Source organism: Ovis canadensis, chromosome 6 (assembly GCF_042477335.2).
Source record: "Ovis canadensis isolate MfBH-ARS-UI-01 breed Bighorn chromosome 6, ARS-UI_OviCan_v2, whole genome shotgun sequence".
NCBI lineage: Eukaryota > Metazoa > Chordata > Mammalia > Artiodactyla > Bovidae > Ovis > Ovis canadensis.
In genome coordinates this window covers 22,940,058-22,956,241 of record NC_091250.1, presented here as the reverse complement: position 1 = coordinate 22,956,241, position 16,184 = coordinate 22,940,058, and the positions used below count along the sequence as shown (strand labels likewise).

At 38.1% G+C, this 16,184-nt stretch overlaps 1 protein-coding gene across 3 annotated transcripts in view; it reads left to right on the top strand.

Annotated features, from left to right (window-relative positions):
* LOC138442283 (bifunctional heparan sulfate N-deacetylase/N-sulfotransferase 3) overlaps window positions 1-16,184 on the top strand; it is a 164,368-nt gene that overhangs the window by 114,466 nt on the left and 33,718 nt on the right. For 2 of the 3 annotated variants that reach the window (XR_011446603.1, XM_069593396.1), the window contains exons 6-7: window positions 12,732-12,914; window positions 15,110-15,206. Coding sequence is in view for 1 of the 3 variants with exons in the window: in XM_069593396.1 (XP_069449497.1) it covers window positions 12,732-12,914; window positions 15,110-15,206 (280 nt within the window). In the remaining 2 variants the exon portion in view is untranslated. Of the gene's footprint in view, window positions 1-8,157; window positions 8,219-12,731; window positions 12,915-15,109; window positions 15,207-16,184 lie in introns of all 3 variants that reach the window. The other variant, XR_011446604.1, reaches the window with a different exon arrangement.

Genomic DNA, 16,184 nt, shown 5'->3' with positions numbered 1-16,184 from the left:
GACTGTAAAATGGGGATCATAATATCCAGTCCCTTATGAGTGATGAGATTACAAATAGATAAGAGCCGCCACATTAAGCATGCAGTGTATATGTGTTCCCTGCCACCACCCTCCATAACACTCACCCTGGAAACCTTGCACCAGGTTCCGCTTCTGACCTCTTCCTTCCTGTCATCCATGAACTAAGCATCTACACAATCAAAAAGGTTTGAATTACGTCTGAACCAAAAGTCAATGATAACAGTTGAAACATTTATTTATTCTGCTGCTGCTCAGAAGCTTCTGTCATGTCCTACTCTTTGCGACTCCATGGACCATAGTCTGCCTAGCTCCTCTGTCCATGGGATTCCCCAGGCAAGAATATTGGAGTGGGCTGCCATGCCCTCTTCCAGGGAATCTTCCCAACCCAGGGATCGAACCCATGCCTCCTGCATCTCCTGCATTGTAGGCAGATTCTTTCCCATTGGGCCACCGGGAAAGGTCTTATTTACTCTAAGTGTACGCTATTAGCAGAATAAAGAATGTAAGGCAAAGAACCAACCAGTTTTTACCTTTAAGTAGGTAATATTTGAGACTGTCCTTGGAAGGTGGATAGAATTTAGCCTGAAAGACACATAGGTAGAGAAGCATTCTTTACAGAGGACAGGGATATTAGCCCTAGAACATGAGTATTTGCAGAATAAGGAGTAATTCCATTTTTTCCTTAGTGTATGTGGGGGAAGATAAAACTCAAGAAGGAATATGGGCCTGCTTCACCACGGATTCTGAGTGTGAGGTAAAGGAGTTTAACTTAGTAGAAAATATGGAGTTATTATTATTTTCTAAGCAAAAGAGTTTTGCTTTAGGAAGATTTTTCTGGTGTGAGCATATGGGATATGGGCTTCCCTGGTGGCTCAGATAGTAAAGAATCTGCCTTCATTGCAGGAAACCTGGGTTCTGTCCCTGGGTCGGGAAGATCCCCTGGAAGAGATCATGGCAGCCCACTCCAGTATTCTTGCCTGGAGAATTCCATGGACAGAGGAGCCTGGCAGGCTACAGCCCATGGGGTAGCAAAGAGCGGGACATGACTGAGCAACTAAGCACAGCACAGCACATTTGGGATATAACAGCTGGGAGAAATAAAAGTGAGGAGATCATTCAGGAAGTTATCAGAGTGGTTCAGGCAAAAAGTAGCAAGGCCTCACTCTTACACATTGCTAGCAGGAGTGTAAATTAGTACAGTCTCTATGAAAGGCAACTTGGTAATATCTATCAGTATTACAAATGCACATATTATTTTCAGCAATTGCCCTTGCAAGAATTCATGCTTAGATATACTTGCAAAAAGGTGAACTGATGCACACAAAAGGTTATTCATAGTAGCATAAAATCACAAGGACTTACTGGATAAATTGGAGCAATCTGTACAACAGAATTATAGCACATCTATGCAATAAGAAAGAGGAAGTCCCTTTGTGCACACATGGTGAACAGTTTCCAAGATTTAAGCTTAAAAACTCAAGACATAAAACCATGTGTTCAGTTTGCTTCCATTTGTGTTTTAAAAATAAAAAAGAAGAGGAGGAATATATATACATACATGGTTTTGTATACATATAATATTTCTGGAAGAACACACAAACCAGTGATATTGGTGGCTTCTTTGGGGAGGGAGGTGGGAGGGGGGTTCAGGATGGGGAACACATGTACACCCATGGAGGATTCATGTCAATGTATGGCAAAACCAATAGAATATTGTGAAGTAAAAAAAAATTTTTTTAATTAAAAAAAAAGAATTGAGTGGCTGAAGGACAGGAGGAAGAAGAGTTTTTACTGTATACCTTCTCATGCCTTTAGAATTTTATATGAAGCAATATTACCTAACCAAAGTAAGTTTTAAAAGAAGTAAGGCCTAAAGTCAGAGGGGTAGCTATAAGGTTAGAGAGATAATCAGAAGTTGGTAATGATGGATAAACTTTTATAAAGGAAGAATGTAGACATCCAAGAATAGAAATACACCTACTATTAGTTTGTGTGTTTAAGCAAAGAAAGAAGAAATCATGCATTGCAGCCTGAACCTTTGGGAAATATAATTACCATCCCATCTTTACAAACGAAGCACCTGAATACCTGGAGGTTTACTGCTTCAACAAAACTAACACAAGTGAGTGTCATAGTAGAGTTCTAAATAAAGCTTTATATGGGAGCCATATTTATAAAAGTACAGAAAATTCCCTTCATGGTTGGAAAGGAAACCTGCCCTCCTCCCCTCTGCCCAGTTATCTACCAAATAAGGTAAAGTTTCGTATTCAGCATGCACTATTCCCTAGACATTGGTGTTTAATGAAACTGTTTATTAAAACCCTTGAAGTTCTTTCAAAATTCTGATCTGTATGAGGCTTGTCTGATGATAATGATGATATCCAATCAAATTGTTGACCTCGGTAGAAATTAGAATCTACATTTCAAACTTCATAACCTCATTAAACCTCCTGGTACCTCTTATGTGTAGTTCTGAGTAGCTGCTACTGTGTGGAAGGGTGGACGGTTTCAGAAAAGAAACATTTTAAAACTTCACTTCTTCTTAAATTTATTTACCTAATTCCTCAGATAATTCACTTTTAGAAACTATAACTCCTTATTATATAACAGTATTACTTACAGATTTTTACCTGTAAATAAGTTATTTTAGAGGAATTAAAACTTACAGCAATAATAAAAAATAAATCAAATGTGGGATTCCTGCTACAGACTTTCTAAAATAGATACTTGGTTTATTTACAATCTTTTTTGCCCTAATCACCTTTTAGAAACCTCTATCATAGTATTAACTCACTACAGTTTAAAGAGACCCTCCGAACTGCCAACATCTTTGGCAGTAGGAGCTGTGCTAACTCACAAGAGTTTGGATTCCTTTCTATTTCTTCTCCTTACCTATTTCTTTTAGTTAGCCCTTCTAGTTAGTTTAGTTTTAATTAAGTTTCATACAGCACCTTAGCTGATTCTGGTTGGTCTCCTTCAAAGCCCTGAAAAGAACTAAATCACTTATGCTACATTGTGCTAAACTTTCTTAAAATACCTTTTTCTTTTGCACAGAACTAAGCTATGGCCTGTGTAGGCCCAGTGCAGCCCTGGCATTTTTCCTCCCATTGAAGGTATAGAGAGCCTTCCCAGCTAGCTCTGTGGTAAAGGATCTGCCTGCCAATGCAGGAAACCTGGGTTTAATCTCTGGGTTGGGAAGATCCCCTGCAGGAGGAACTGGCAACCCACACCAGTACTCTTGCCTGGAGAATCTCCTGGACAGAGGAGCCTGGCAAGCTACAGTCCATGGGGTAGTGAAGAGCTGGACACATCTGAGCACAGCAGCAGCAGCAGTTTATTCTTCAGCATTGTTCTTTCTTATCCTCTGAGTCCTCACCCCCTACTTAAATTTCTGTGCAAAATGGGGACCCAAAATCTGTCAACATTTTACAAATCACTTTATTAGAGGGACTGCCTTAAATAAGTAAAAAGAAAAATTTTTAATGACTTTGAATATTTAGAAACTTGGCAGTTAGTTCCTAGCTTTTAAAAACTAGCTTTTCTGTACAAAATAAATATACTTATTTGATATGGTTATTTTTGCCCCCAGGGTGAATTCAGCTTTATGAGCACATATAATTAATTGAAATCTCCTGATGATAAAGCTGATCTTTGTGATTACCTAGAAATAATTCATTCACATATGAGCCAAAATCAAACGTTCATGTAGGTACATTTACTTTGAAAGCTTTTTAAAAATTCTGACAGGTTTTTTCCATTGAAACACCTTAAGGGATGTTTAAGTTCATCTCCTCTCTACGTCTTCATTATGCCATAGAAAACTAAGAAGCAAAATGTTTTCTGCCATGGGGGAAACAATTTTCATTGCAAAACTGAGTATAACTTTTATACTACATTGCTGCTTAAATAAGGATTTCTCTTAATTAATCATTTTTAAATTTATGGTAACCTGTAACTATTCATTATCCTGCCACTTTGTAAGTCTAATAGAACGAGAACAGCTGTCCTTCTAGTCTCTGAATAAGTAAGAGTCTTTCAGAGTGATGCAGAGACAATATCAGAACAGCATGCCCAGGGTACACAACGCAGAATTCACTGAAAATTGGTGATCTGAGAGCTGGAGACACTCGTGTGTGTGTAAACATTTGTTCAGCAGCTGAAGTAATGGCAGGACATTAAACCAATAGAATTACTTCTTCTGGCACCTAACAGAAATGTTAATTGATCATCAATCATTAGCTTCTAATAAAAGGGCTGAACTTTCAGTTCTGAATGTATAGCCAGAAAAATTAAGTGAGGGACATAAATGTTATAAAAAAGAAAAGTGTTCCAGGCTAAATTGCTTTAAATTACATTGACCTCATCACTGTACCTTTGAAACCTGTCCCTAATTGAGAGCAATTGATTTACCATTCCAGCTTTCCTGTAAAATCTATCAGATCCCAAATTCAAAATGTTAAGGGCCCTTTGCCAAATTATTCTGCAGCTGAGCTTTCCTTTGAGATTCTTAAATGATGACCAAGGCACAAGCCAGGTAGAAAAACAATACTCAATGAATTTAAGCCTCAAAAATGAGTGACGTCTTTTTTCTCCCACTAGACAGGGTGATAAGGTCAAGGAAAATAATTTTTAGCATAAAATAGCACAAAAATATGGAAGATACTAGGACCAAAGTGAGCTGTGCCAGGGACCACCATGATAAAATGATCAAGTTTCCGGAAATGAAGAATTTGTGAGAAAGATTTCTGGAGAGACTTGTGCTGTACAGGGAGCATGGCCCCCACCACTTTCTGCCTGCGGGAGGGCAGAGGGTGAATGACCTGCTGCTCATCTCAGCTCTGCAGTGAGGGCCACTGAAACGAGAAGAGAGCTTGCTATGGCTTCCCTGCCGAAAAGGGACATTTGGGGCTAGAGTCTGCCTCTTGACTCATAAAGCTAAACCATGAGAGAGATGTTGGCTACAATGGTCTGTTACATGTGGTTCTGGGTCGTTGCTACTGTCTGAAAGGGTTGACAGTTTCAGAAATGTAACATTTTAAAACTCCAGTTCTTAAGCTGATTTACCTAATTCCTCAAATAGTTCACTTTTAGAAAATATAACTCATTGCATAACAGTATTACTTATAGATTCTTACATATAAAAAAGTTATTTTAGAGGACTGAAAGAGGAGGTGCACACGTCTAATATGTGCCTTCTTTTCCAAAGTCAGGTCAAAGGCCTCGAACTCTCAGGGCCCAGATGTGGAATTCTTGGTAGGAATGTTATCTGGGAATCCTTTTAAAGGGACTCCACTAAAGACTGAGCCTCATAAAGGAAACTGCATTAGTGGGGCCTGGAAGAAGTATCACCAAAGATCTCGAATGACTTAAGTATATTCCATTTTATGACATTGTCAACCACAGAATAATTCTCTGTCTCCCTTTCCCTCCTTCATGTCCATGTCCCAAACACTAAGGGATAAGAAATGTCAGCTAGCAAGATGAAGAATAAAATCACCCACTGGAGAAGAATCAATCAGGCTCTCTTCCCAGCCTCTCTGGCAGATCCTCTCCTGCACCAGGTTGCAGCTGAGAGAAAGAAGAAGATTTAATATTGCATTAGGCTTGGAGTTTTGATTCTTTTCTCTGAACAAGGAGATTTAAACAAGTAAATCAACACTGTGCTAGCAACTTAAAGCTACATGAGTGCTATCTATTCACTAAAGAAACTAAGGAGGGCATGCTGCCTGGCCCAGCCTCATCCAGGGATAAGGGGAAACCACCCACACTGAGTAAATATTAAAGAGACAGTGCAAAAAAGCGATAAGGTTACTTTAATGAATGTATCCCATGAATCTGAAATGTTTCCTGTGTGAGTTACACAATGATTTTTTAAGACCTCAGATATTGTTTGCAATGGAATGGTGGGAACAAACCCCAGATTACAAAAGACTAAAAAGTGAACGAAAATGAGATGTGATAGCACCTATTACACTGCTCCTTTAAAGACCCTGGCTGGGAAGGACAAGGTCTAAAACATAAAAAAGCTCCAGAGAGAGCCTAAGGTGAAAGAGCCTCAAGCATGTTTTCAGGTATTAGGGAAGGAACAGTAGAGCAGATTAAAAATAGAGGGAAACAGAGGGATAAGTGATAGAAAGAGATCTTAGGAGCTAAAAGTAAAGGGGGTAAAAGGCACTTGGAGATATACTGGGTCTTGAAAACAAAATGGAACACTTCTGTCTGACACTGAAGGCGTCAGGAGGAATTTTAGAAGACGAGTGTCTGCAGGGAGGGTAGGAGTTGAAAGGGTGCCCGCCTTATGACCATTACTTCTCCGTCAATCACAATATGACAAACTAGGGCGATTAGGGAAAGTGGAGACTGAGAAAAAGGCCTTAAGAGAAGAATGAGAGTTTGCAAGAGCTGCTGAAGGTAACTGAAGAGTGAAGGGATAAAGAATGAATAAAGAGAATATCAATAGATAGAGGATCCCATAGAAATTGGACCCTGTGCCTCTGTGACCCGGATAGCTGCCACTGTATATTTTTTCTCTAACTGTGCTGAACATCCATTCATGGGAGTGAAGAAATTGAGTGGAAAATTGATGGAAAGTCTCAGATCTGCAGACAATAGAAAGCAAAAAGATGGTTGGGAATCTGAGGTGATAGTGGGAGAGAAGTTCAAATTACTGACCAGAGAATTTTGAAGGAAGGAATCAGATCAACATTGACAGATGCAGAAAAAAATGAAGGGATTAAGAAACTAGAGATATAGATAAGGTTGATGAGCTGCTGGAAGGAAACTATAAATGAGAACTGATGTTCCTCCAAACCCATAGTAATATAACAACAAAAACAATAACAAATGGCTATTAGATAGTAAGCAATTGGGGCTCCCCAGGTGGTGCTAGTGGTAAAGAACCCACCTGCCAATGCAGGAGACAGATGCGGGTTTGATCCCTGGACTGGAAAGATCCCCTGGAGGAGGGCATGGCAACCCACTCCAGTATTCTTGCCTGAAGAATCCCATGGACACAGGAGCCCGATGGGCTACAGTCCACAAGGTTGCAGAGAGTCAGACATGACTGAAGCAACTTAGCATGCAGGCACACATTAAGCGATTACTGTGTGCCAAGGAGTGCTTTACATGTTTTATTACATTTAATCATCAGAACAACCCTGTGAGGTAGTTGCTATTTTTCTATCCCCTTTTTTCCTTTCATATAAGTAAATTAAAGCACTGAGAGTTTAAATAACTTGCTAAGATCAAAGAGCCAATATGTGGTACAGCCCACTTTCTTAGCCACCATGCAGGCTAAAGTCGAAGACCTAAAGATACCGTTAATTTACAAAGGAAGGAAGTTTCACAGGAAACAGAAGGGAATGGGCAGTAAAAACTAAGTGAAGAGTGGGTGGGCAGAGTTCGAGGGAAGAGTACAGAGCAAACGGGGATAGAGCTGGAAGAGGCAAGAATAAATCATTGAGGAGGCTCACAATTTGAATGGTGCTAAAGTATTATCAGAATCAATGGCACTGAGAAAAATAACTGACCCTAGATTGCCCAGCTTTTTAAGTAAGATTATTAGTGCCAACACAAGGAGCATACTCTACGTAGTAAACTCAGGGAAGTTCAGAAAATAAAGTTGAGGAGACCTCATGCCAGCCCCCAAGGAACTGACAATCTAGACACAAATAAAACTAGTATTTTAAAGCATAATACAAGTCAGAGTTAAGAAAATGTCAGAAAGTCTAAACTGTAATACTCTGAGGCTCAATTTTTGAAAGACTGCATTTGCCTGGAGAGATCTGAAAAATTAGACGTAACCCTCTGGATACATAGGATGGACAAGCAGAAAAGTGAGGCAGTGTTTCTAAAGAAGAAACTGCATGGACTAAGCATAGAGGTAGGTGAGTCTAGGGAACACTGGGGAGCAATAAGCAAAGCAGGCTGATTGGTGCCCTGAACACAGATAAGATTGGAAAAGTAACCTGGGATCATGATGTAATTTAGGATGACATCCTGAATTTTATTTAATTCAGAAGGCAATGAGAAACTATTAGAGGGTTTGATCTGTGAAATTATTGGAGCTTTAGGAGCTTTAGGCCCAGGGCCTCATTAGAAGAACCTTCTCCTCAGAAGTTTTAATTTATTTTCCAGAAACAGACATCCTCATGGAATGAAGTACCATCTTGACAGTGGTGAAACTCATATTTTCTTGGTAATAAGACTTCTACAGTTTGATCACTATCCTATGAAAATGAACTGTTTTCCTTATTTTTTTTCCCTAAAGAAGTTAATTACCTTATGCTTGTCCTCTTCCAGAAAATCTTTTAAAAGCTATGAAATAAAGTAAAAATGAATATGAAAAGCAGCCTATTAAATAGAGAAGTTATGAGGCAATATGCATCTGAGGGGTACATGACAAAACAGAGAAGAATTTTGCTTTGGTTTAAAAATAAAAAACGGGATGGAAGGAGACTTAGGAACCAACAGTATGTGTCTGTGTGGACCAGTTCTTTTTATCAGTCTTCTGTGGATCTCCACACATACGTCAGCAATGCAGAAGCCCTCCAAAGGCATGGCCAAGAGCACTCACCAAGTTGTTCTTTGTGCCATGGTTAGCTTTAAGTCTATAACATCAAAACATATTCATAAATGTGTCTTGTTTGTTTTTTAAACTTATTAAAAAAGAATCACTACAGAAAAGCTGATGATTTCAATGAACAAAATCTTTCCTGTGGGAATAAATGATAGGTCTGGCTGGTTTTCTTCAAATCATATTCCAGTGGCACCTGCATCTGAAAACCTGGGGATGCTCCTCTAAATGTAGGCACCAGGCCACCCTCCAGACCAGAAAATCAGAATCTCTGAGTGTAAGGCCTGGCGATCTGAACTTCTGTAAACTTCCTAGGTGATGTGTACATATGCTAGGCTTTTGAATCTCTGATCACCTGGAAGGATACCAAAACAAAACAGAACTGCTTGCCTAAAGGAGAGAGGTGGGAGGTAAGACATTTGCATTATAAACTCTTTTGTGCCTCTTGAATTCTAAACTTTTTCACAAACAAGATTCGCAAAAAGTGAGCATCATATTTATATTTGCACCTCTACAGGATCAATCAGAGCATCTGGCAAATAGGATAAGAAAGGTGGTGGATTTGAACTAAGCAGCACCATCATAAATGGCATGCGTGCACGCTAAGTCACTTCACGGGCTATAGCCTGTCAGGCTCCTCTGTCTGTGGGTTCACCGGGCAAGAATACTGGAGTGGGTTGCCATGCCCTCCTCCAGGGGCTATTCCCGACCCAAGGATCAAACCCCATCTCTTACGTCTCCTGCATTGGCACCCGGTTTCTTTACCACTAGTGCCACCTGGGAAGCCCCATAAATGGCATAGTTTATGACAAATGTTACGTATTGATAACATACTTTTTTCCACCTAAGTTTTGTCTCCCTTCCTCCTGACCTTCTCAAAGCAGAGTAATTACTGCATTGTCAACTGTGTTTGCACCAAGACCTATGATTTGCTCCTTATTCTTCTTGGTAGCAGTTCACTCATCTCTTCTGCCTGGAACTTATCCGAGTCACATGATTGAAGCTGGAAAGTGTAGACAAAACTTCCCATATCTTTCTCTGAGTCACTGTTTTACAACTGGTAACTGTTTCATTCTCATAAATGCCAGGATATATGATGTTTGGCATTCACCTTTTGCCTTTACAGAAAAAAATTATATATAAGTATCTTGCTATACAAATATATGTTAATTGGGCTAAAATTGCTTTCAGCTGTTAATCAGATAGACTTTATGCCTTTGGTAATTTCCAATGATTTGGATTTTAAGCAGTCTTTTGAGTAACAACAAAAATCGCTTGCAGTAGGCTTACAGCAAAAACTGTTATAGAAATGCAGTTGCAACTTCCTTTGACATTTTCCTCCTCATTGGATTCTGTATCTATAGTAAACATAACTTATTTTGATACATTCAATCCTTGTTTAAAGCAAAACAAACAAAACCCCTCAGTTTTGAAATGCTCTTAAAATTATAAAGGCATCTTCTTTAGGAAAAGATTAATATCTACTTTCCCTGAAATGGCAACCTCCTCCAATTCCTTCTTCATTTCTTTCTAGTCTGTGCAGACATTGCTGCCAGGTGAGGGGTTGCCGAGAAGTAAAGGGTCACTAAAGCTGTCACAGATCAGGACAAAAGAAGAAATACAATTTGGAAAGCAAGCTAATTTTTAACCAAAACCTTCTCCTTATATAATCTGTTCCCACCTGGCCTGTTGCTTGTTGTGCATCCCTTCCTAACTAAAAAATAATAAAGAAAACTTGGAGAGGCTACCTGTTCATCAAAAAAAAAGATATATACAACAGTATATGTGGCGAGAAAACTATGATTCACCCCCTAGAAAAGAGTTTAAAAAGAAAGTGAGACGCTTCATGTCCTGACCAATTATATTCTTTTTATGGAGCACAAAACAAATCCCAGGCTTGAGTCCAAATCCTAGAATGGTGTCACGAGATGACAACCATCACAAAACCATCACTTTGACACAGTCCTTTTGCTAATGGTACACTTTGCATCATGTTAAAGTAGGCATACAAAAATAGAATTGAAACTTAGGAAACTTTCACACTTAGGAAAGGTTCGCTGGTTGGAGGTTAAGTAGCTTTTCTTTTACAGGATTAAGTTCAACACCTTATAAGTATAACCTTAATTCTTGCCCATCAGGTTCAGTTTCAGCAAAAGCAATGTCAACAACCAGCTCATACTCACTTTGGGCCACTTCTGTTTCTACCCGAAAGAACACAAGTGGAAATGTGGCGCTATGGTTTAAGTGGCACAGCATAAAGCGCTCTCCAGGGTTGAAACCAAATTCAAAGGGGTGTCAAATGCACTTGTGTCAGAAGGTCACACAGTGTCTCTAAGTTTTTCATTTTCTGTTCAATGCAGATATTGTTCAAGTGAAATGCAGACACAGATTTTTTTTGATACATTTTTCATAAAAATAAAGCAATAAATTTGAATTAGTGGCTAGCTAGGTTAACATATATATTTTTTACATTGTATGAAAAAATTAGTAGAAAGGCAACATGAAGTATTTTGCCATTGTTATTGGACTACAATGAAAAATGTGGCATATAAAACAAATAATGAAAGACTGCCTATAGTAGATATTAGAAAAGAACTTCCAAACTTAAGAATGATTTTCTTAAGTCTCTCAATAGCCTACTGTTTTGATGAATTTTGAAGGAAGAAAGGAGAGGGTGAGAAAACTCAAACAATTGAAACTACTAAAAAAAAAAATCATAATAACCAGAAGGTTAAGTTTTAAAAGTCTCATTTTTCCCAAATACCCTAAATGGTAAAAAATCTCACCAAGCAACTCCACGAGTGCATCGGTGTGCTGGTAGCTATTTAAAATCACCCTGGAAGTATTTTTGTCTTTAAAATTCTAAGATTTAAAATACAATCAGGCAGCATGAATAGAAACACAAACATCCTTGATCATACTTGAAATTTTTCATGTTAAAGTCTGTGTGATTTGTTCAATAGAATATAGGATATCACTGTTTCCTTTTATTCATAGTTACAAGTAACTGTATTTCTCTGCTTCTCTACATCAAAATTTTCATCACTACCACTTTACCTCAATAAATTTTCTTAAATATTTCTGTCACTTAATGAATGAAGCTATTATGTTCATTATTATGATGATTAAAATAACCATTATTACTATTCATTCATATGACATTATATATTTTAGGATCATACTATTATCACATGAATTATTTTTATGATCTTTTTATAGCAGCATAAATGTCACAGTGGTTTTCATTGCCATTGGAAACCTCATGCAGAATTATTTCCATTTGTCAACACTAACCAAAAAAACTATTTGCATTCACTTAAAGTAATAGCTATAAAAATGCCCTTTCTACATTCCTTACCAATCTAATTAAACCTACAGAATTCAAATTTATTTCATTATAAAAAGTTCCCCATGTTTGCTATAATTTTTTTTTCAATTTATGGATTTGATCTAGGATACCTGCTTGCATAGGAAGAATTTATTTTACCTATTGAAGCACAGAAAACTTTTCTTCGGGGTATTTGATAAACAGTAGACTCAACAAATATGGAAAAGACTTTCAGAGTATTATGGATAGAAAATAGTTGATAGTTATCTTAGTAAAACTTCAGTTGCTGGTCTTTTGTCATTACGGCCTCTGATAAATACAAATCAGAGGATTTTCAGCTAATGCTAATAATGACAACTCATTGATTATTTATGTCCATTAACTTTATGTACTATGTTACAAACCAAATTAAGTTGACTAATATTACAGAATCCCACCCTCCTACTACCTCAAATTATGAACAGTTCACATATCAGAAAGCCGTTATGTGTGAACATCAAGGACATGTTATTCAGCATTGGTCTAGTTGCACTAACAGGGGCTATGGCAGCTGGACTCATTTTTTGTCATGAAATACATTTAAACCTCAGAAAAAAATGCTCACCATGTCTTACTAATAATACATCCATCCTCCGTAGTGCATTAATATAGTGAGAATATGTGAGATATGTCCAAAATTCCAAAACATTTCATGAACTGAAACCCTATGCAAAGAGTTCTTTAGAAAAACTAGCATTGCTATGGTTGCACTGCCCCCTAGGGTGAAAATCACTTGTGTTTATGCTGAAGTTCACTTGCCTTTTTCAGATCAGCATTTTCATGACCCATTTGTCTAACTATGGGAATGACCGGCTAGGATTATACACATTTGTCAACCTGGCCAACTTCGTGCAGAGCTGGACCAACTTGAGACTTCAGACTCTGCCTCCAGTGCAGCTGGCTCACAAGTATTTTGAGCTCTTTCCTGATCAAAAAGACCCTCTCTGGCAGGTAAGATTGGGTCAATAATTGGTATAATTAATTAATCCCACAAACATATGTTCTATGAGTTAATACAAATCTGAAAAGTGAAGGCATCGGGCAGGGGTTGGGGGGTGGGGATAATGTCAATTTTGGAAATGTTAGTAGATTTGAGAAACTTCATAGTGGGCCATATCCTCTGTTCCCAGGCCCTTTAGAAACTATGAATGCTGAAAGCTCAGTGAGAGGGTCAGTGGATGTCATATTTTCAATCAGGAGTGAGGGATCAATTTGCAGATTGCAGTAGGTTGACACAACAGAAGATGGTTTTAGGTATGTGTTAGGTAGGGAGTCGGCCTTGAACACATCCATATACCTCTCGTGACTAAACAACATTAAAGGGGCAGGTGAGGAGAATTCAGAACTGCTATCTGCCTCTGAACCACAGGGTCACCGACAGCTGCAGAATATAGGCAAAAACATTAGTCAGGTATTACTTTGGACATGGGGAAAATGTTCAGAGGCAAAATCACTGAGCTTCTTGAGAGAAAATGTCTACTAAATATGGCATATTCAAACGGTTCCGGGCATAACCCAGATTTCAAAGCTTACACTCTACGTGTCCTAGAATTACAGAAACACACTTTGAGCCTGAATTGCCCACCCCACGACCTAGGGAAAGTAATAATCTTAGCAAGTAGCTGCATAGTGCCTGTCATCTGTGTGACCGAGTTCTTTACATATGCTTCCATTCAGTCTTCACTGAATGAAGGTATAGTTACTACCCCCATTTTACAGATAAAGAAACTGGGGCAACACAGAGAGGCTGAGACACCTAAGAAAGGCATACAGCTGTTGTGTGACAGAATGGTAATGAATTCTGGGCCACATGGCTCCAGACAGTGCACTCTGCATCACTGTTCTAAGTGAGAATTACTGACAGAGCGGATGGTATAATAATAACAATCTTCAGAAGTTGTTGTTGTTTAGAAGTAGAACTCAGTAAATTCCACACATTGGAGTTGCAGTAAGCTCTGCACTTATATTCTATTCATTTATCTGTGAACTTGAGCTAATTGCCTCATAGGCACAAACAGATAACCCCAAGAAGAAACATAACTATATATTTTAGTAGGTTAAAGTCGATGGTTGTAGAAATATCACTGCATACTATTTGGCAGTTAAGATTTTTAAAACAACCGTCTTTTTATTTTAACCACTCCAGAACATCACCAAGTGTCAGCCACTGGAAAGATATGAATCTTTCCTGCTAATTTAACACCTTATTTTAAAATTGTAATCATTATTTCAGTTGAAACCACTTTTTTCCTAGAACAAGAGCAAAAAAAAAAAAAACAAAAACCCTCACCTTGGTCTTAAAATCTGTTGTTTATGCTAAATAAGCAGGTGTGTTTAACTACACATGTAGTATTAATTGAATAGAAGTAGAGCGCTGTCCCATTTGCCTATTCCTGAAAAGTATTAAAAGTGCCGTAATTGTTTATGTAATATGCAGCTAGCGGATAAAATTAAGGATATTCTAGATGCAGCTTGCACAGTGAGTTTGGTTAAGTACTATTGTCCAAAAGCAGATTCCCTAAGGTAGTAATTCACCTTCATTTTACCCTTTTGCAGAAATTTAGTGCTTTTTAGCATCATAGTTTGTAAAGTTATAGTTTTAGACATACATTTACTGACCTCTGAAAGCAGCTGAAAGGAATCTGCTGTCTCTTTAAACAGTATTATTATGACCAGATCCATCTCCTTTTGAAGCAAGCAGGAAAGCTTGAAGTTACTTAGAATAAAAATCTGACACCTTATATATTTCAGTGCTGAGTGTATCCTCTCCTAGGTTAGCAGGGCAAGCAAGCACAGCCTCTGCCCAACAAGCTCACTATTTTAAAACTTAAACCACCCACACACAATCAAGACATAGAACCGCCAATAGCAGAAAAAAAATAATTAAACCCTCAGTGCTGTGAAGCTGTTTACCCATAATGGAAATGTCTCCCCTCCCTCACCTCCTCAGTCAACACTCACCTTCAGCATGGAAAAGGACTTATTTGAAATCCTCCATGGATGCCACTTTACGACTTTCGTTTAAAACAGGGAGCCACTATAGCCTTGTTTCTGGGGATGTCTTTTCAATGACAGAAGCTGAAAAACTCTAGCACACAACGGGCAGCCACAAAAAATACTCATCTCTGTTGTCTTCTCCTTTTTAGAATCCTTGTGATGACAAACGCCACAGAGACATTTGGTCTAAAGAAAAAACCTGTGATCGCTTACCAAAATTCTTGGTAATAGGACCCCAGAAAACTGGTGAGAGCTTTTTATGTTATAATCAACATGTATAAAAATCCTGATGAGTAGACAGTGAATTCTTGCCACAATGACTTCTCAAACTCCCTATAAATACTGGTGAATGAATAACATGTTATTCTCTTTGTTGAGCTGAATTTTTAAGTAAAAAGGACGAAAATAGATATTACATAGTTGGAATATCCAGCAGTCAATTTGGTGGCGAATGTTACTTTTCCCCCAAAGATCCTAATTGAAAATTGCTGCTATTAACATTTCTAAAATCAAAACTAATCCTGTGTTTAAAGAGTGACTTACAAGATTTCATCAAATTTCAAGATGGACGCATATAAGTACCTATAAATCTTCCAGAAATTTAGCCTTTTCCTGACATCTTCCTGATACAGTTTATTTCTAAACTATTTCTTGCAGAAATGACTATTTTCCAAAAGTTTATAAAGGATGTTTGACAAGCAGAATTCCTAAGCATAAACAAAACTTTGTGTTACTTTGTGTTAAGAAAGATATTTATTCATAACCAGAAGAAATCTCTGGCACCTTTTTTTAAGTTGATGTGCAGTTTTTCCCAGAAACTTCTTGTTTCTTTAAGAAACAGTATTAAAATGAAGCCCAGTGGAAGCTTTAAAAATGCCAGACATTCAAGCTGTATCCTGCATGATAAATTATTTGGGGCTCTTCGTTTCTAGCTTCACAGAGAGCAGCCATTTCATATCCCTTCTAAGGGGAATACACTTCCTTTCCTTATTTCTCTAGAAATAACTTGGGAGACTTCTATGTAATATACACAGTTAAGTTAACCTATTCATTTTCTCTTAGTCCCATTTACAAACACCAATCTGTAAACAAGTGAATATGGCATGTACTTCTCTTATCCTCATTTATCTCACTTGTCCTTATTTACAGTCAAGAAGCAACTAGAAAGACATTTAAACTAAAGCTTCTTTCGCGAACTCCCCCTGCCATCACACAGCTTTGTCA